Genomic DNA, 21,506 nt, shown 5'->3' on the forward strand with positions numbered 1-21,506 from the left:
AGTTGTATAAAAAGGATTCCTAGTTGAAGTAGATTTTGTCTCCAATTTTCCTAAACCTATAAATAGACCTCTTGGGTTCTATTGGAGGAGTTCGACTTTTGATTTAGTGTGCAAGGGAAAGAATTCAAGTTTGCAATAGATTTTAATTATGTAACTCTTTTATTTTCCGGAAATTGCATGAACTATTGTGTTTTCTGGTTTTCTAATAGCATGGGTAGCTAAACACCTTAGTTCTGGGGCTGTAGCTATGAATTATGTGTTGAATGTTTGAGGCTTTATGAATTGATTTTCGGTTGTCAATCCAAATTACTTATATATTCTTGTCTTACTATTTTATGCTTGCGCACCATAGAATAAATCTAGTGTCTAATCTTAAAATCGAACGAGGAGAGGTTAGATAGACCAAAGAATATAGAGAGCTCGGTCCGCCCATTAAATTGAGGTGATTAGTGTTCAAGAGTGACACTCAAACAAACACCTTGCTTGGTTAGGAAATAGGATGAAATATACATGCTCGCCAGTTAGTTTATTTATCCCCGCTCAACGATGTAGTTAGATGGCTAACTGGGGTAGACGGCGAGAGGCGAACCACCCGGACCATACTATCAACCCTATAAACCAGTAATTTGACAACTGAAGTAAATTCTAAGCCAATGATATGATGCATGATATTCAATGTATGCTGCTGCCCTGGAATTGTTTTTAAACTTGCTTGAAACATATTAACAAAGTCGTCCATTATAGATTACTTTTATTTAGTGCATAATTATTAGTAGTTACTTAACTAAATCATCAACTCTTGAAAAAGTTATTTGGTTACTTTTAGTTGTAGAGTTAAGTGAATATAAGTTGATCTTAAGTCCCTTGGGAACGATAACTCGTTTCTTAAATAATCTATACTACTTGTGCGACCACGTACACTAGCGTGTATTTTGGGGAGCAACAGAAGCATTCATCTCCTTAATGAAAGTCGAGCTTGCAAGACTTTAGACATATGATACTACTTGAGTACTATTAAGGGGAGCCTTCTTTAGATGGCAGAAAAACATTTTCTTAATTACTAGCATCGTTAGCTTGTTTTCCCTTATGTAAACCCTTGCATGAGAGAAATTGTAACACCTCAAAAATAGAAAAATTGAGTTGGAAAGAAAAAGTTGCATTTTTGGCACTGAGATTGTGGTCTACAAGTCTAACCTATGGACCATAGGTAGTCTTACGGGCCGTAGGAAGGAAGTCGTATGAACCAAGTTGAGTTTTGGAAAATGCCAAGTCTCTAATGATGGTCTGCGGATGAACAAGACGAGTTGTAGGGTTGTTTATGGGCTGTAGGAAGCGATCACCTAGAGTTGATTTAAATAATTGATTTGAGACGTCGGTACTACGGAAGGATTCAACGGGTCGTAGGAGTAATCCGTAGAAGTGTTTCAGACTTCTACAATGGAATTCTTCAGTTCTTTGCTAAATTAAACGCCGGGGCTGTTTTAATCAAGTAACAATGCTTATACATTTTAGTCCAATCTTGATACTTGTTTGAAATTTGATTCGATACCTATTATTCTTTCCAACAGATTGAGGGTCGAATGACGCTAAGTAATACCATTGTTTAAAAAAGAATTACAGCTACCCAATCGTTGTTTCAGAAAAAATATCATCAATTCCTAACTGGTAATTCCTACATTAACACTATTAGATCTTGTAATTATTTGAAACAGGTAAGATATTGTATTTCTTGATAGTAATACAATTGCTGATGACATTTCTTCATTACTTGCTTGCGTGTTTGTAGTGTTACATTCATATCATCTATTTTGACACTTTTGTACTCTTAAGACTTGGAATTTGTATTTTCTCTGTATTAACCTGCAAAATGAACACCTATGTTAGTAATAAAATCCGTGACTTGATTCCCTTCTCTAAATATATGAAATTTTCATTCGAATTTCTCACACAAAAGCCCCTTGCACTAGGTCTAGAATTGCCTTTTAAAACCCCATTATAGTAATCAATTTCATGTTTCTTCCAAAGCAGGTCTTTAGTTACAATAGTGAGACTATATTCCTCCAAAAATTTCACTAGTGGCTAGTTATTATAAGGAATACTATTCTACTTTCCAGCTAGTAGTGTTTCCTTCTTGTCAAAAATCAAAGTTGTTTGTTTACTAATCTCTTATCAGTCATATTCTGTCACACAAAAAATTTGTGTGATAAAAAGAATTGTCAATCAATCGTCCCTAAACACGGATCATTAATCATCATACAAAAACGATTTACTGTTTCGTTGTCAAAAAAATTATATTGCCTATAAAAATAAATTCACGAATTTGTTTGACATAAAAAATGTAATTTTTTATAGTTAATAAAATGATTTTATCACTAAAAAAGTTGTTGATAACGATAAAAGTACATCATCCCTAATTATTGATTTCAAATTTCTTAGAAGTATTTTTGCGGGTGTATTTTGGAGTTGGGGTAATACATAAATTGGACCCTTAACTTAGCTTCAAATTATAACTTTGACCTTTAACTTTGTAAGTACACAAATAGGCACTTTAACTATCCAAAACTTAAACAAAAAAACACTCGGATCCTACCTGGCAAAATGCGTGAAATACACTCAAATTANTATGGAATTATTATTATAAAAGGTCTTAGGGTAGGTCCTAAGGGTTACTTTTATAATCCGGTTAGCTCGTTGGTTTTAGTGAATTTGGGGTTAAAATCCCACATAAGTGAGTGTTAATTTTTATAATTTATACATTTTGAGTCAAGGTTCTTTTTAACGTACTTTTTATGTGCGTGCTCGAATTATCACAAAGAGATAAATAAAAAAACGAAAATATAAACTAATTTAAATCTTCCTTTATAAATACCCCCAAGGGATAGCTTCTCCTAACAACTATAACTAAATACTACAAATCTAATTTTTTTGGGGGGAATTTGGGGTGGACTCGTGTATAGTTGATATATAAAAAATGTGAGGGCAAACTTTTTTTTTTCCTTTAATTCTATTACATTTGGGGATCCGGGAAGCGGAAGAGGGAATTAGAACAATGAGAATTACATCCATACCTATTCTGCGGAAGACTTCTATCGGTACTACTAAATTGTACGTGATGGTGGGAGGCATTATCTTTTTGTTTACGACACCATATTTTCAATCAGTTCTTGTTACTCTTGGACATCGACGTTGATCAGATTGGCCATTTGCATTTTTCTCCATTGTATAGCCAACATTTGTATTTTCACTCCAAATTGATCATAGAGTACTATGAAGAGGGTCCATGGCAAGGTGATGGAATTTGAATGCCAGTATAGCCAACATTTACATTTTGACATTGAGAAGTAATTGGCGTATTCGCTATATGCTTCAAATTTATGTTGGTGAGTCGAACATTTTGACAAGGGAGTTTTGAACTGCACAACAGTTGAACCGGTATCTCGCTGCTTGTTGTTCCCCTTATGTTCTGGTAAACCACGTCACTTATTTTCACTTGTGACAACGACTGCAAAATTCAACACATTATGAATCAGATTTACTCGTGATCAAATGTTGCTCGTGATCTTAATTGTACATGAAATTAATTGAACTTACATCGGTTGATTTGTCACCATAGCTCTGGTCTATGATGATTGGATTTTTAACGTTTTCCATGACAATGTCGCTGAACATCATCCCTAATGCTCTGTTAGCATTTTCCCCTGCATAAGTTTTGATTCGGATACCATTTGTCGTGCCTCTCAATGTGCAATTCTTCACAATTAGTCCTCTAACTTCCAATTCGCCAGCCAACTTACCAAGACTACCTACACTGTGTTTTCAAAACAACATAACACAGTGAGATTATAACGAGTGAAACTTGCTCTAGTGACAGAGGGAGTAGCAGACAGATTATGTACCTAATGCCATGGCCAGGGCCACAGGTGACTTTGTTAATGGTGACATTGTTTGTTCCTTGTCCGAATGAAACACAATCATCGCCAGTCCTAATGACACTCCTGGAAAGTTTTATGGTATTGGACTTGCTTATATGTATTCCATCAGTGTTCGGGCTATCTTCAGGGGCATCGATTGTAAGTCCATGGAACCTTACCAAATAGCTATTAGTAATATGTAAATGAAATCCCATGCTATTTATCAACTTCAACCTCATCACTTTTCCATTCCGTATATCATTGAAATGCAATGTCTACAAAAAAGAAGAATCACAAAGTATTACTGATCCATAATCTCGATAAATTAATTAAACGAGAAATTGATTGAGATCGATGAATGAGGAAATTACGGCAGGGAGGTGGACACAATTAGGATTAGTTTTACAGTCATTAAACTGCCAAACAGATTGTCCCTGAGCATCTAGAGTGCCTCCACCAGTAATGATAACGCCATTAATAGACTCGAACGAGATCCAAGCAAAGTTTGAATATTCAGAAACATCAGGCACTGCCTTTAAGGTTCCTGCAATTTCAAGTATTATAGAATGTGTCCCTTTGCAGGGTCCTGCAAATATGACCTCTCCTAGTGTATATACTCCTGGAGGGACAAAAACTCTTGCGTGACCAGTGAAATCACAAGCAGCACGCCACGCCTTCATAAATGCCTGCATGATTTCACACAATCAATCAATACATATATATGTATATATATGCAAAAATAATCTGTTCAGAATCCAATAAGTAAAAAAAAATTATACGTTCAGAATTCATAAACTAAAAATTCTAGCTTCATTTATGTTCACGCAAAATTTGTAATTCCCATTTGACATATATGAGTGCATCACACAAATGTAGGACATAATCATGACATGTTATAAACACAAACTACACTATAAAAATAGACACTCTAAAGCCATTTACATGTAATATTTCATGGAAGACCGATCTTCTCAATAATCTTTCATGAAGAATTTATAAGAAAAGACAATTGCTTTCATTTTTCATTTTTCACAAGGGAATTACGGTTGAGAAAAGGAGAATTCCTGTTTAAACTAGACAATCCTTGTTTAAATAACTCACATGAATGACCTAAGAAAGGGAATAGGATAAATGATTGTATTACATATATAGTTTCAGCATTAATCCGTTATAGTATTTTAAAAATATTTCGTATGCCCAAAAATTTCATTTAGATTTCCCTTTCATTTGTAGTTAATATTTGAACAATTTACCTGAGTGCTTATAAGTTCTGAGTTAGGTTTGGCATCAAAATCCATGACATTAAAAATGGTTTGATCAGCTAAAGGAACAGCAGCAGCTGCATTGCATTTGCAGGTAACCAAAGTTGATAGCACAAGAATGAGGGCTAAAGATGATCCATTAATAATTGTCATGGCCATTTTTTTGCAACCCCTACCTTTTTTTCTCCTTTTAAACCAAAGAGAGTTTGAGATATGTTACGAATTTAAAGCATTTTATAGCTCTTACCCAGGATTTTATTGAGGGTATAAGAGCTCTCCCTCTCTTTGTATGAATTCTTCTTCCTTGCCATTTTATTAGCAAATTAGGAAAATTACTCCGATAAATGCTCTAACAAAATAATGTTTTGTCAAACTTTGAGGACATTGTTGCTTCTTTGCTTGCCTCCTTTAATTTACTTGTCATATTTACATGTTGTCATTTTCATATATTTGCTTAATTTAATAAATTGCTTGCCCCTGAATTTGTGGATGCTTGTTCCTTTTTCTCTTTGTGCCTAGATATAGTACTAGTAAAGATATGTCACCTGAATATAACTCAGAGAGGAGAATTGCCTGAGTCCATATAACGAGATTACTAGTCTATTCTCCAACCAATGTGAGACTTTTACCCACTCTAACGAGTACAAACTCTAATTAATTTTCTCTTTTTGTGAGGTGCAGCCTTTTTTGCTTGAAGTTGAGTTCATGCTTCAATTAATCGAGCATATATTACACCGTACCCCCTTCTTATAATTTTGGCATAATACATATATTGGACCCTAAACTTGACTTCAAATTTTAACTTTGACCTCCAACTTTCATAGTGCACAAATAGGCACCTTAACTTGTATAAAATAGAACAAATAGACACACATGTCCTACATGGCATCCTACATGTCNAGATTACTAGTCTATTCTCCAACCAATGTGAGACTTTTACCCACTCTAACGAATACAAACTCTAATTAATTTTCTCTTTTTGTGAGGTGCAACCTTTTTTGCTTGAAGTTGAGTTCATGCTTCAATTAATTGAGCATATATTACACCGTACCCCCTTCTTATTATTTTTTTTTAGCGGACTTAATACCATCCTAGAAGTTAAGGGAGCAGAAAAAAATAAATCTCTCTATCTATAGTCATATCTATACTAAATTAAAGGTTGAAAATCATTTATTCCCCCAAACTTTATTTTGAAAATCAAAATGAGCCCTTAACTTTATCTTCTATCCTTACCTTATCAACTTTTATCTTCTCTTTTTATACTTCTTTGAAAATCATAGTATTTTTGTTATTTAACTTCTACAAAGAACTTGTATTAAAAAACATGAATTTCGTATAAAATAGAAAAATGAAAAAATATTGATTGAGTAAGTAAGTTAATATTGTCCTATAATGAAACAGGTTTAGTTGAAGGAGATGAGGAGCAACAAAATTCTTCATTTTTATGAATTTTGTCAGAGTGAATTTATTCTAATAATAGTAATATTAAAGTGATACATATAACTAATCCATTAGGATACGGTCATATTTGAATTCTAATATTCAAATTAAATTAGAAAATCTACACAAAAAACTTATACTGTACTAGTTGTTTATTTTAGTTTTAATAAATTGGGTCCTCCATAATCTGTGTGGTAATTTGAGGTAAGAATAGCTAGTCTCCTTCTTTGTACTTTAACGAGTAATAATAATATAGCACCAACCAGCTCCATATCCTTCCTGGGACCTGAATAACTTTAAAAATAAAATACTACAAATATTAGGAAGATAACCTATAAATATTGAGCATGGAATCACTAGAAAGCAACCAAGTGGAAGATGTACCAGCCAAGCATCAAGCATGCCTGCACTCTTCAAAGTCCCAAGACTTACTTTAGAGAAACAGACCTTCCTAGGGATGCTCTTGGCCCCTTGAAAATGGTTTTCTTTGTGTTCGGCTTACATAAAAACTCGAAACTTGAAGGTTTTTGGCTTGATGCCCCCTTCATATTTGTATTTCTCTTTTGATTAATCCACATGGTAGGGGTAATGTCAAACCCTCCACCACCCCAGGAAGATTCCTAGGGTGGTTGGATTTTGATAATAAAAAATACTAGCAGATCGATAAACAAAGCAATTTTCAATATGCTAATAAACCCATAAAACAAAATAGTTTGCAACAAGTACTCTTGATCAGTACCATATGATGATCCATATTCATCATGTCTTCCAGCCAGATTTCGGACGAAGAAGACTGTTCCCCATAAGTTGAGCTACTAATTGCCAGAGAAAGCTCAAGGTTAGTACCTGCAGCCTGATCAATAATTGGTTGTGGCACTGGTACATATCTTGTTGCCAGAGAAAGCACAAGATTAATACCAGCTGCAGCCTGCTCATTTTGTTGCGGCGCTGGTTCATTTCTTAATGGTGAAAGTGCTGGTCCATTTCTTAATGCCAGAGAAAGCTCAAGATTAGGTTCAACATCAGTTGCATTTACAGCTACAATAGGCCTAGTAACATATGGCATCTTAAATAACTAATTAGTAAAATAATACTCTACTCTACCAGAAAAAAACTATGTATAACAAATATATATAGCGTAGTGAAGAATAAGAATGAATTTCAAACGAAGATATATATAAATCAAGTTATAAAACAAACGCAAAAAGGAAAAAAATGTAGTATTTTGGTAGAATACATCCTTGATCTCCCCACTTAGATCAAAGACCAAAACATTTAAATCTTTCTCTCTGGGAATAACTTCAGTATCCAAGTCTCACTTTCACGTTTGTCTGATGCTTCACATATTTCACTCCAAATACTATGTCTTAGTCCTGCTCAACCTGAATCCAACTCCAGAAACTCTAGTTGTATTTATATAATTTTAATGAGAAAGGCATACTAGACATATAGTTTGGACTATAAAATATAAGGTAGACTAATCTCACTTATTTATTCAAAGCAGACAATAGTTATAGTTCATAAATTATTCTAGAATGGTAGATGGTGATTTAAATATTAGGAGTAACATGTAAACTGGAGTCTTAATTATTACGGGATAGAAAGTTATGTAATAAACGACATTTACTTGATGAGTTATTTCTATTCTGAGAAAATTAAAGTATGCCAACTAGAAGAATAAAACTCTATAGATATCTAATAGTTGGTTAGATATCAATAGTAATTTCAGTTTGAACAAAATTTATAGGCTACTACTCATACTCATAATACCACACTTATACCATTCACACTTGCTACACTTAAATTCCTCACCAACTTCATGTCAAATCAATCGGATGAAATCTCAAAACTAATATCATTACCCTCATATTTTCTTCCTTTTATTTCAATACTCATCTCAAATTCAAGCTTAGTGTCTAGTACTAAACACATATATCAATCTAATCACTCACATACTATACTAGCTTACGACTACTAGATAAAATTATGAAACACTCGTCCACTAAGACCTCATGACAAGTAGTCAATCTTTATCTCACAACCTACCTATTTATAGAATACCGTCACTTTTCCTTTCATAAATTAAGTACTATTTACCTATTTACTATACATCATTACTTAATTAGTTCTATAACACTTTGAATATCATGGGGTTTTCCTTCAAAATCATAAGGCTATCTTAGATCTATCACCTCATGAATACTCTGCTCATCTTTTCAACACATATACTTGGTCTTCACTAACACAATGGCACATCGACTTAGACTCCTTTCTTGTTAAAGTATACTCTTAATTCATCTTAACTAGTAACTATTCATCTACCTTCTATCATGAAATCCACATAAAATTATTACTCCTTAGCCTACACATAAGGGAAATATCCTCATTAATGACTTACTGGTACATGCCTACAACTATACACTTTACTCAATAACAAACTCCATTTCTTAGGTTACTACACCTCTAAATGTGTAACACCTCAAAATCAGACTTGGACTTTGTAGCAGAAAACAACAGAATTTGGTGAACCATGACAGGGTGCACAAACCGTGAAAGGAACCACGGCCCGTCGACCTGCCCGTGGTTCACACCTACCCAGAAGTGGTGGACCACGGGACCCTTCACGGGTCGTGGGCCACCACACGAGCCGTGGGAAGGCTCGTGGAGGCCAGACATAACCAACCAAAGCTCATGCCTCAGACCACGGAGCCCACCATGAACCGTGGTCTTGATGACGGACCGTGAGAGGGTCCGTCGTCTTGAGCCAGCAAGCCCTTAGCCCCAAGTGAAGAACCACAGAGGCCTTCACGGTCCGTGAAATGGACCATGAGAGGGGGTTACCAGGAACCAGTAGACCACGGGCAAAACCACGACCCACTTGACGGGTCGTGGTCCCAATGATGGTCCCTCAATGGCTCCGTGGAAGGTCCCCGTCAACTTTTAAGTTAGGGTCATTTTGGTGTTTTCCACTGTGCATTGGGCATTTAAACTATCTCGGTTGATAGCTAAACTACATCGTTTTAGTCAGTTTAAGCCTGATAATCTAGTCAGGACCTAATCAAAACCTATATTCTCCAAAAAATCCATCGAACTTAGAGCAAAAAGTGAAGAAAGAGTCAACCAGCCCCTTAAGAACACGCAACAGGTTTTCTCTGGTTCCAGCCCAAAATCGAAGGATTTCTCCGTAGATTTCGTTACCAGATATGTGGGATTCAACTAGTAGGTTCCTTTCATCCACTAGGTCCTTAGAATTCAGTTAGTTCTTCAGATTCTCATAAACTGTTCAGACCTAGGGTTTCTAGATTTATTGTGAATATGGTTCCCTTGATCTAAATAACTTGTTTCTTGATAATTTTAGTATAATTCCCTCCATAGTACCCAGAACCTTTTTGTGTAGATTCTCTTAGTTCATGAATTGCACTTGCTAAGTCAGTTAAGAAAATAATCATGCTCTAGTTTCGAATGTTACATTATCAATATATAATTGTTGCATTCCCATATTTGCATGTCAGTCTATTCAGTATGTCAGTATTTTAGTTACATTTCAGTCATATACATATTCAGTTGGGAGTAGACTTAGCATCGAGTTGGACTAGGGATCATCGTACCCTCACAGTCCCACTACGTGCCTCGTAGGAGTATAAGTCCCTTCTGTGGGCATCAGATTTAGTGATCACGCCAGGCATGCCTTTATACCCCTGGCAAGGTATATTGGGTCCTCTGGATGGGGCATATACATTGGTCTCCATGTTTAGCTCACGTGGTTTTATGTTAGTTAATAGTAGCTCTCACGGTCAGACTCTTAGTGCATTTGACCAGGTTTTCAGTATATACATTTGTATTCAGTTCAACATGTCTTGTTCATGGTTAGTACTTGGTCATTGCATTCAGTTCAACTTTTCAGTTATTTTTTCAGTATTTACCGTATTGCTCGGCTATGCCTTGTTCAGATTACATATGCTTATTCAACTTAGCATCTATATCTTGCATGCTCAGTACATTCCAAGTACTGACACATACTATGCGCTACATCCTTTCATGATATAGGTTCAAGTACTCAGCATTCAGATCGCGCTTAGATCGATTCTCGGTTTGCATTTCAGCAGCTTCAGTGGTGAGTCCTCATACTTCGAGGACAATAGACATGCGTTTCATACTTAGGTTTTTTATTTAGTTTTCAATTTTTTTTTGTTAGAGTTAGCTGGGGGGCATGTCCCAGCAGCTCAACTGAGTTAGAGGCTTTTCAGACATTGTAGTAGAATCATCTTAGATTGTTGAGTTTATCTTTTAGCTATCTCTAAACCTTTAGTATGTTTTATACATTCAGACTAGTTGGGTATTCCCCATTTTCCAATTATCTATTGCTTAGCTTCTGCATAGTACTTGTATTATTTAGTTATTCTCAATATGCTTATGATTATGCCAGACACAGAGTTAGCTTGGGTCACTCATGATCCTAGGTCCCATGTTACGTCAAAGGGGTAGCCTCGGGGCTCCACAAGCTTGGTATCAGAGTATTAGGTTCAAGAGTCCTAGGATGTCTGAAAGCTACACTAAGTAGAGTCTCTTTGATGGGTGTGAAGGGCACCACATCTATGAGAGGGAGGCTACAAAGTGTTTTAACAAAAACTTCACTTTCTTTGTTATTCTTACTGTGTGTGGGTATGATCCAACTTTTCCTTTCTAATTCATCGTTATGCATTTCAGAGCATACCTCCTCGTAGAGNATGGGTGTAAAGGGCACCACATCTATGAGAGGGAGGCTACAAAGTGTTTTAAGAAAAACTTCACTTTCTTTGTTATTCTTACTGTGTGTGGGTATGATCCAACTTTTCCTTTCTAATTCATCGTTATGCATTTCAGAGCATACCTCCTCGTAGAGCTAATGCATGGAATTCTAATGCATGAAATGCTAACGCAGTTTCTCTAGTCCCGAACTATGAGGTTATGAATGTCGAATTTCAGAATGCGATCCAACTCTTGGCTCAGAGTGTGGCCAATCAGAAAATTCAGTAGGCCCCACTTCCTACAAACACTAATGTTGGATCATCTGCAGCTAGGGTTCAAGATTTTGTTCGAATGAATCTGCCCAAGCTTTTAATGTCGTAGGTTGGTGAGGACTCACAGAACTTCATTGACGAGGTTAAGCAATTTTTTGGAGTGATGCAAGTGACTGGTAATGATAGGGTGGAGTTGGAATCCTACTAGCTTAAGGATGTAGCTCACATTTGATTCACTTAGTGGAAAGAAAATAGGGGTGCGGATGCAACTCCTATGACTTGGGAGTGTTTTATTGGAGCTTTTCTGGATAGGTTCTTCCCAAGGCAATTGAGAGAAGCTAAGGCATAAAAGTTTATGGATTTGAAGCAGGGTACCATGTCAGTCCAAGAATACAAACTTAATTTCACCTAGCTCTCCAAGGATGCTCTACACATGGTTGCCGATCTAAGGGCACATACGAGTAAGTTTCTGTTTGGGGTATCCAACTTGGTGAAGACAGAGTACAGGAATGCTATGCTGTTAGAGGATATGAATATCTCTAGGCTTATGACTCATGCCCAGCAGGTTGAGGGAGATAAGCTTAGGGAAATGGCTAAGGACAACAAGAAGGCTAGAATAGGGAATTATGAATACTCTCAGCAGAAATTGGGCGGTGGAAATTGCTCATAATTTCAACAAAGGTTTACAGCCCCAGTACCTTCATCAGCTAGTGCTTCATCCCCCAGGTTTCGATAGGATCATAAAGGTAAGGCATCAGGCTTTAAGCTTCAAGAGAGTGCTTCAGGTAATAAGACTTACCCAACTTGTCCAAAGAGTGGTAAGAACCATCCGGGCGAGTGTCTTGCAGGCAAGGAAAGGTATTTTGGGTATGGTGAGTCTGGCAATAGGTTGAAGGATTGCCCTTCTGCCAGGCAGGGGCAAGAAGGTAACAACAATAGGGCTTAGTCTACAGCTCCAGCAGCACCAGCAGGTCGCCCAACTCAGCAGGGTGCTTCATCTAGTACATGTGGCAGTTAGCGCTAGAATAGATTGTATGCTCTCCAGGCTCGCCAGGACCATGAAGATTCTCTTCGTGTGGTCATCGGTAAGTTGTGGGTCTTTCATTTAGATGTTTATGCATTTTTAGATACACGGGCTACATTATCTTTTGTAACTCCCTATATAACAGTAGACTTCAATGTCAGTCCAGAAACTCTCTCAGAACCCTTCTCAATCTCTACTCCAGTTGGTGACCCAGTTATAGCTAGACGGGTATACAAAAATTGCCCTATCATAGTCTTTCAGAAAGTCACGTCAGCAGATCTTGTAGAGTTAGAAATAGTAGATTTTGATATCATTCTAGGCATGAACTGGGTACATTCTTGTTATGCCTCAGTCGATTGTAGAACTAGGATCGTTCAGTTTCAATTTCCAAGTGAGCCAGTCTTAGAGTGGAAGGGTAGTAGCTCAGTGCTGATGGGTCGATTCATCTCTACCTTAAGGCCGAAAAAATGATTTCTAAAGTGTATATCTATCATCTTGTTTGGGTTAAGAATTCAAACTCCAAAACCCCAACTCTTGAGTCAGTCCCAGTAGTAAATGAATTTCCAAAAGTGTTTCCAGAAGATCTTCCTGGGTTCTTCCCGAAAGGGAAATCAACTTTAGAATAGAATTCCTTCCAGATACCTAGCCTATTTTGATTACTCTTTACAGAATGGCTCCAGCCGAGCTTAAGGAATTGAAAGAGCAGTTGAAAAACCTTCAAGATAAGGGCTTCATCAGACCTAGTATCTCTTCATGGGGTGCTCCAATGTTATTCGTGAAAAAGAAAGATGGTTCTCTCAGAATGTGCATTGACTATCGACAGTTGTAAAAAGTCACAATCAAGAATAAGTATCCTATCCCCAGGATTGATGACTTGTTTGACCAACTTCAGGATGTTAGCTGCTTTTCTAAGATAGACCTCAGATATAGCTATTATTAGCTCCTAGTAAGAGATAGTGACATTCCAAATACAACTTTTACAACTCAGTATGGTCATTATTAATTTGTAGTTATGTCTTTTGGACTAACAAATGCTCCTGCAGCTTTCATGGACTTAATGAACAAGGTGTTCAAANNATAAGTATCCTATCCCCAGGATTGATGACTTGTTTGACCAACTTCAGGATGCTAGCTGCTTTTCTAAGATAGACCTCATATATAGCTATTATTAGCTCCTAGTAAGAGATAGTGACATTCCAAATACAACTTTTACAACTCAGTATGGTCATTATTAATTTGTAGTTATGTCTTTTGGACTAACAAATGCTCCTGCAGCTTTCATGGACTTAATGAACAAGGTGTTCAAACAGTATTTGGACTTGTTCGTTATCGTCTTTATTAATGATATCCTTATTTATTCTCAGAGTGAGGAGGAGCATGCGACTCATCTAATATTTGTTCTGCAAACTCTCAAAGATCGCCAGCTATTCGCTAAGTTTAGCAAATGTGAATTCTAACTACAGTCCATCGCTTTCCTTGGTCATATGGTATCCAGCGAAGGGATCTGAGTAGATTCTTAAAAAATTAATGCAGTACAACACTGGCCCAGACCCATCCCTCCAACAGATATCAGAAGTTTCTTAGGTTTGCTAGGGTATTATATGAAATTTTTTGAAGGATTTTCATCCATAGCTTCCCCATTGACCAAGTTGACTCAGAATAAGGTCAAGTTTCAATGGTCAGGTGAGTGTGAGAAAAACTTCTCAAAATTGAAGACTAGGTTGATTAAGCTCTGGTCTTGACTCTACCAGATGGTTCAGACAGTTATGTAATTTATTGTGATGCATCCAGGGTTGGCCTGGGTAGTGTGCCGATATAGAGAGGTAAAGTCATAACTTATGCTTCTAGACAACCTAAGGTCCATGAGAAGAACTATCTGACTTATGACCTCGAGATTGGAGCTGTAGATTTGCCCTAAAGATTTGGAGACACTACTTGTATGGTGTTCATGTTGATGAATTCACAGATCATAAGATCCTCCAGTATGTGTTCACCAAGAAAGAGTTGAACTTTCATTAGAGGAGATGACTTGAATTCCTCAAATACTATGACATGAATGTGATTTACCATCCTGGTAAGGCCAATGTAGTGGATGATGCTCTCAGCAAGCTGTCTATGGGTAGTGTAGCGCATGTGGAGGAAGAAAAGCTAGCCAAAGATGTTCACCAGCTTTCTCGCTTAGAAGTTAGCCTTACAGACATGTCAGATGGTGGTGTGATAGTTCATAACTTATCAGAATCTTCATTGGTAGCGGAGATTAAGGAAAAATAGGATAGTGATCCTATATTACTTCAGTTGAAAGGTGTGGTTCATCAACAAAAAGTTGAGGTTTTATCCTAAGAGAGAGATGGTGTACTTCGTTACTAGGGTCGTGTATGTGTTCCTAATGTGGATGAGTTGAGGCAGCAAATCCTCACAGAAGCTCATAACTCCAGGTATTATATTCACCCAGGTGCCATTAAGATGTACGTGATATACAAGAAGTCTTTTGGTGGAACGGTATGAAGAGGGATATAGCAGATTTTGTGGCTAAGTGTCCTAACTGTCAACAGGTTAAGGTAGAACATCAGAAACCAGGAGGTATAACTTAAGAGATTAACATTCCAACATGGAAGTGGTAAGTGATAAACATATACTTCATTATGGGTTTACCTCATACTCACAGACAACATGACTCCATTTGGGTGATAGTGGACAGAGTTACTAAGTCCGCTCAATTCTTGGTTGTCAAGACTACATATTCGGCGGAGAACTATGACAAACTCTACATTCATGAGATAGTCAGGTTGCATGGGTCCCCTTGTCTATCAGCTCAGATAGAAGCCCTCAATTTACCTCTCATTTTTGGAAATCGTTTTATAAAGGTCTTGGTACTCAGGTAAATCTCAGTACAACATTTCATCCATAGATGAATGGTCAGGCAGAGCGTACCATTCAGACCTTAGAGGACATGTTGAGAGCTTGCGTGATCGATTTCAAAGGAAGTTGGGATGTTCACCTACCCCTCATAGAGTTCGCCTATAATAATATCTACCATTCTAGTATTCAGATTGCCCTGTATGAGGCACTATATGGGTGTAGATGTAGATCACCGATTGGTTGGTTTGAAGTAAGTGAAGCCGCCTTGATTGGGCCAGATTAGGTTCATAAAGCTATGGAAAAAGTTCAGCTCATCAGAGATAGACTAAAGACAACCCAGAGTCATCAGAAGTCATATGTANGATCACCGATTGGTTGGTTTGAAGTAGGTGAAGCCGCCTTGATTGGGCCATATTAGGTTCATAAAGCTATGGAAAAAGTTCAGCTCATCAGAGATAGACTAAAGACAACCCAGAGTCATCAGAAGTCATATGTAGTTTTGAGGAGAAGGGAGTTAGAGTTATAAATCGATGATTAGATTTTCCTGAAAGTGTCACCTATAAAGGGGGTGATGAGATTTGGCAAAAAAGAGAAGCTCAGTCCCAGATATATAGGTCCTTATAGAATCCTGGAAAGGATTGGTAATGTGGTTTATGAGTTAGAGTTGCTAGCAGAACTAGCAGTGGTTCATCCAATCTTTCACATTTCCTTGTTGAAGAAGTGTGTGGGTGATCCAGCATCGATAGTGCCATTAAAAAGTATGGCTGTAAAGGATAGTCTCACTTATGAAGAGGTGCTAATAGAGATTCTTGACAAGTTCGTAGGTTCAGAAATAAAGAAGTCGCTTCAGTGAAGGTTTTGTGGAGGAGTCAGTCCGTAGAAATAGCTACTTGGGAAGCAGAAGCAGTCATGAAAGCCAAGTATCCTCATCTCTTTCCTTTCGATTTCGTTTAAGCTTGAGATAATAGTTCCTCTCCAGTTTCTTAGTTTACTCTTGCGTAAATTAAGTCTCAGTATCTTGTTCCTTCAGTTGTTCTTGCATTTCAGCATATTTGCATGTTCTAGGAACTCAGTTCAGTTAGATATCAGTTTCTAGTACTTAGTGGTAGGGATTGCAACTCCTTCCCTCCATACTCAGCTAGTTTAGGATTCATTCGAGGACGATGATCCTAAGGGGGAGATATTGTAACACCTCAAAATCAGACTTGGCCTTTGTAGCAGAAAACAACAGAATTTGGTGAACCACAATCCGTCAACCTGCCCGAGGTTCATACCCACCCAGAAGTGGTGGACCACGGGACCCTTCACGAGCCATAGACCACCACACGAGTCATGGGAAGGCTCGTGGACGCCATGCAGAACCAACCAAAGCTCATGCCTCAGACCACGGATCCCACCACAGACCGTGGTCTTGATGACAGACCGTGGAGGGTCCGTCATCTTGAGCCAGCAAGCCCTTAGTCCCAAGTGAAGAACCACAGAGGCCTTCAAGGTCCGTGAAATGTTCCATGAGATGGGGTTACCAGGAACTAGTAGACCATAGGCAGAACCACGACCCACTTGACGGCTCGTGGTCCCAATGATGGTCCCTCAATGGCTCCGTGGAAGGTCCCCGTCAGCTTTTAAGTTAGGGTCATTTGGGTCTTTTCCACTATGCATTGGGCATTTAAACTACATCAGTTGTTAGCTAAACTACGTCATTTTAGTCAGTTTAAGCCTGATAATCTAGTCATGACCTAACCAAAACCTCTGTTCTCGAAAAAAATCCATCAAACTTAGAGCAAAAAAGAGAAGAAAGAGTCGATCATCCCCTCAAGAACACACAACAGGTTTTCTTTTGTTCCAGCCCAAAATCGAAGGATTTCTCCGTAGATTTTGTCACTAGGTATGTGGGATTCCACTACTGGGTTCCTTTCATCCACTAGGTCCCTAGAATTCAGTTAGTTTTTCAAATTCGCATAAACAGTTTAGACCCAGGGTTTCTAGATTTTCAAGATTTATTGTGAATATGGTTCCCTTGATCTAAATAACTTGTTTTTTGATAATTTTTAGTATAATTCCCTACAAAGTACCAGAACCCTAGTTTGTGTAGATTTTCTTAGTCCATGAATTGCACTTGCTAGGTCAATTAAATAGATAACCATGCTCCAGTTTTGAATGTTACATTATTAGTATATAATTATTGCATTCCTAGATTTGCATGTTAGTATTTGAGCTATTCAGTATGTCAGTATTTCAGTTACATTTCAGTCATATACATATTCAGTTAGGAGTAGACTTAGCACTGAGTTTGACTAGGGTTCAGTGTACCCTCACAGTCCCAGAACTACGTGCCCTCGTATGAGTATAAGTCCTCTCTGTTGGGCATCAGATTTAATAATCACACCAGTTATGCATTTATACCCTAGCAAGGTATATTGGGTCCTCTCGATGGGGTGTATACATTGGACTCCACGTTTAGTTCACATTATTTTATGTCAGTTAATAGTTGCTTCCACAGTCAGACTCTTAGTGTATTTGACCAGGTTTTCAGTATATACATTTGTATTCAGTTCAACATGTCTTGTTCATGGTTATTACTTGGTCATTGCATTCAGTTCAGATTTTCAGTATTTACAGTATTGCTCTGTTATGCCTTGTTCAACTTACTTATGTTTATTCAGCTTAGCATCTATATCTTGCATGCTCAGTACATTCAAAGTACTGCCGCATACTCTGCGCTACATCCTTTCATAATGTAGGTTCAGGTTCTCAGCATTCACATCGTGCTTAGATTGATTCTTGGTCCGCATTTCAACAACTTCACTGGTGAGTCCTCATACTTCGAGGACAATAGACATACGTTTCATACTTTGTGTTTTTATTAAATTTTCAGTTTTTTTTGTTCGAGTTAGTTGGGGGCATGTCCCAGCAACTCCACTCAGTTAGAGGCTTTTCAGACATTGTAGTAGAATCAGCTTGGATTGTGGAGTTTATCTTTCATCTATCACTAAACTCTTAGTATGTTTTATACATTCAGTCTAGTTGGGTATTCCCCATTTTCCAGTTATCTATTGTTTAGCTTCTGAAGTACTTGTATTATTTAATTATTCTCAATATGCTTATGATTATGCTAGACACATGGTTAGCTTGGAGTCACTCGTGATCCGAGGTCACTTGTTATCCTAGGTCTCGTGTTACATCAAGGGGGTAGCCTCGGGGCATGAAAAAATGCATACTTCTAACTTTAGGAACATTTACTACTATATCTTATAACATCGTAACTCATACTATCTTTTCAGGTGAAAATACTATTCAAGTTCTAAAACATACTCCCCTCTTAAATGGTATCACCTGAAACAAGACTTAGAGAAGAGAGTATGAGAGTACATCTCTCTTTTAGCTTGAACACATGATTCATATGAATAAGAGTGCATTCTTTTGAATCTAAACACTTAATCTCATTCACAGGCTTCTCTCAAGCCCCTCTGCAGCCTCATTAATTTCTCAAGACTCTTTTTGAGAGTAACTCATCGATAAGGATCCGTGCTTTGCTTTACATCTACCTTGAGTATTAGGGGTCGTTGAATGGATTTGAGAAACGAATGAGTTTGAATAAGTTCCTCATGACATAGTTCTATTGCACGATTTAGAGTATGAAAAAGGAAAACTTTTCTTAAATGTTTGTAGTCCCCCATTTATAGAAGTGGGACCTTCACAATTATAAATAAGATCATACTGAAACGGCATCCCAGACACCCTAAGACTCTTGAACTCTGTGCTCTGATAACAAATTTGACACGACCTGAGCCTACACCCTGGACGTGGTTGGCACTCGAGAACCATTGTTGACCCCAAGCGAACCCTTATCCTGACTGACTACAAGTGGAAGACTAACTCATGCATACACAAGCATCAAACTGAAATAAATGTTAAATCAATGGTGTAATAAATATCAGAACCCTCTAAATATACTGAGTATGAAATATAAATTTTAAATAAAACATCTAAACTGAAAGACTCTCCAAACTTGTCTATCTTTGAAGCCTCTACTGCAAAAATATGAGTGTCGAGACAAGACTCACGACTCCTCAAGAGAACTACTACTAATAATTCATAAAATTGGAGTCCTCCTGAAGCAAGAAGGTCTTACTCAAAAGCTGATGAGCGGATGAAGTGATCTCAACAGACTCTTGTTCAGGATCCTAAGTACATGTATCATCATCATTAAAAGATGCAGTCCGAATGACATCAGTACATTAAATGTAGGAGCATCTAATATAGCTGAATAAAAAATATTTGAGCTGAAACTCTGACATTAACTCAACTGAAATATAATATAAATCATGATGGAAAAATCATTTAAATTCTTACCAAAAAAATGCAATAATAGCATATACTGAACTGACCGGACTGAAAGAAATACTCAACTCAATGTAAATCATGATTAGAGATAATATCATTTAAAGCTTAACAAAGTATAATACAATAACTCAAAGAAAATTGTATGCGAAAATACAATGAAAGTACTCTTTACTCTATTAAGGAGCTTCTCTAACTGACAATCATCACTATGAGTTACATGATGATACAACATCTCGCCGACGCTGCCATAATTGTCCTATACCGTGTCGGGATATAGAACCTCTCAACTAAGTGGATCCACTAAGCAATAAGGATTCATCTAAAATGTATGATCTATACCCATGTTGGCAAGACATGATTTATTAGGATTTTAACTTTTCTGAACTCATACCCATATCGGTGTTCAATACTACTCCCAATAATATATATGCTCTTGCTCAAATGTATAACACATGCTCTTTCTCTAGTTTTGAGATAATTACTCAAACTATCCTCTTAAAAGAGGTAACTACTCTGAAATATCTCTGAACCCATAAACTCATTTAGAAATCAAAGTTTCTCTTTTCTCAATGTAATAAAATGATACATTTTGAGACTACACTGTTCTCTTATATTCTTTCTCAAATCATTTTTTTCAAACTCCTTCTCAAGACTCCTCTTTACTTTCTCACACTCAGTTTAAAACCAAAATGTTGGCTTCAAAAGATTCTAAAAAATTATAACTCAAAATTGGGTTCATGTAGAAATATAGACATGAACAAATCAACTCAAGGATCTCAATAACAATATAGAAAAAAACTCAATACTCAGAACTCAAAACTCAATGATACTATTCATCCCATGAATACTCAAAAAATACAATAGATCAAGGATCTCAATGTATAATAATATATATAACAACTCCAAACTCTAAATGACGTAAATTTGGTGGCGTTGGAGTAAGGATTCATAGAACTTTACTTTGATAGGTCATGGGTCCCCTAATTCTTTATGAGCTGAGAGATATTGTCGTTTGATGTTGACCTAAGTAGAATCTTAATTTGAAACTCAATCGGTAAGAAAGGTTTCAACTCAACTTTGTGGTAGGAGGTTCTAGTAACCTTATTAGGTGTAAAGATGTTGAGGTTTAGATTTATAAGGGTTAGGAAAATACTTAAAATAACTCATTTTAAAAAGTGACAGAAGCCATCTATGGTCATGCTGAGTTTATGGGATTTCTTAAGTTTGGGATTACGGACCCTTTCTACGGTCCTTTAGAACTTTGACGGGTCATCATGCTCGTCTGTAGAAAGTTTATTGGGAGTGTTTCAGGACTTGGTTTCCATGAGGCCCTTCTATGGATCGTAGATGTTTCTATGACCCGTAGGCTGTCTCGTGGACTTTAGACACGAAAACCATTTTTCAAGAGCATGGTTCCAAAGACCCACCTACGGTCCGTAGATACCTCTACAGGTGGTAGATGCCTTTCGTGGCACCAGATTGCAGAAAATTTGCAAGGTCTGATTTGAGGTAGAATTTTCGGGGTGTTACATTGGTGACCTTTTTATATTGATATTTTTTTCTATTTTGTTGTTTAAATATGTTTACAAAATTGAGTAAAGTAAAAAACAATACTACTAAAGAAATGTCACTTTCTCCCGTATTTAAAATTTAAATGTATTTTGAA

General features: G+C 37.1%; 1 protein-coding gene across 1 annotated transcript; it reads right to left on the reverse strand.

Annotated features, from left to right (window-relative positions):
* Positions 1 to 3,065: 3,065 nt before the first annotated feature.
* LOC125853803 (exopolygalacturonase-like) lies at positions 3,066 to 5,437 on the reverse strand. Its single transcript, XM_049533553.1, has 5 exons — positions 5,165 to 5,437; positions 4,283 to 4,597; positions 3,897 to 4,186; positions 3,592 to 3,808; positions 3,066 to 3,502 (listed from the first exon to the last, which is right to left on the reverse strand). The coding sequence occupies exons 1-5, from the start codon at positions 5,330 to 5,332 to the stop codon at positions 3,266 to 3,268; spliced, it is 1,227 nt and encodes a 408-aa protein (XP_049389510.1). The 5' UTR covers positions 5,333 to 5,437; the 3' UTR covers positions 3,066 to 3,265.
* Positions 5,438 to 21,506: the final 16,069 nt, after the last annotated feature.

Source organism: Solanum stenotomum, chromosome 1, assembly GCF_019186545.1.
Source record: "Solanum stenotomum isolate F172 chromosome 1, ASM1918654v1, whole genome shotgun sequence".
In the NCBI taxonomy this organism is placed as follows: Eukaryota; Viridiplantae; Streptophyta; class Magnoliopsida; order Solanales; family Solanaceae; genus Solanum; species Solanum stenotomum.

Coding starts and splice junctions, on each gene's coding strand:
- LOC125853803 (XM_049533553.1), bottom strand. CDS start 5,332: ATGGCCATGACAATTATTAATGGATCATCTTTAGCCCTCATTCTTGTG. Junction 4,598..5,164: donor CAGAACTTATAAGCACTCAG/GTAAATTGTTCA, acceptor GAAATCATGCAG/GCATTTATGAAGGCGTGGCG. Junction 3,503..3,591: donor ATGGTGACAAATCAACCGAT/GTAAGTTCAATT, acceptor TGAATTTTGCAG/TCGTTGTCACAAGTGAAAAT.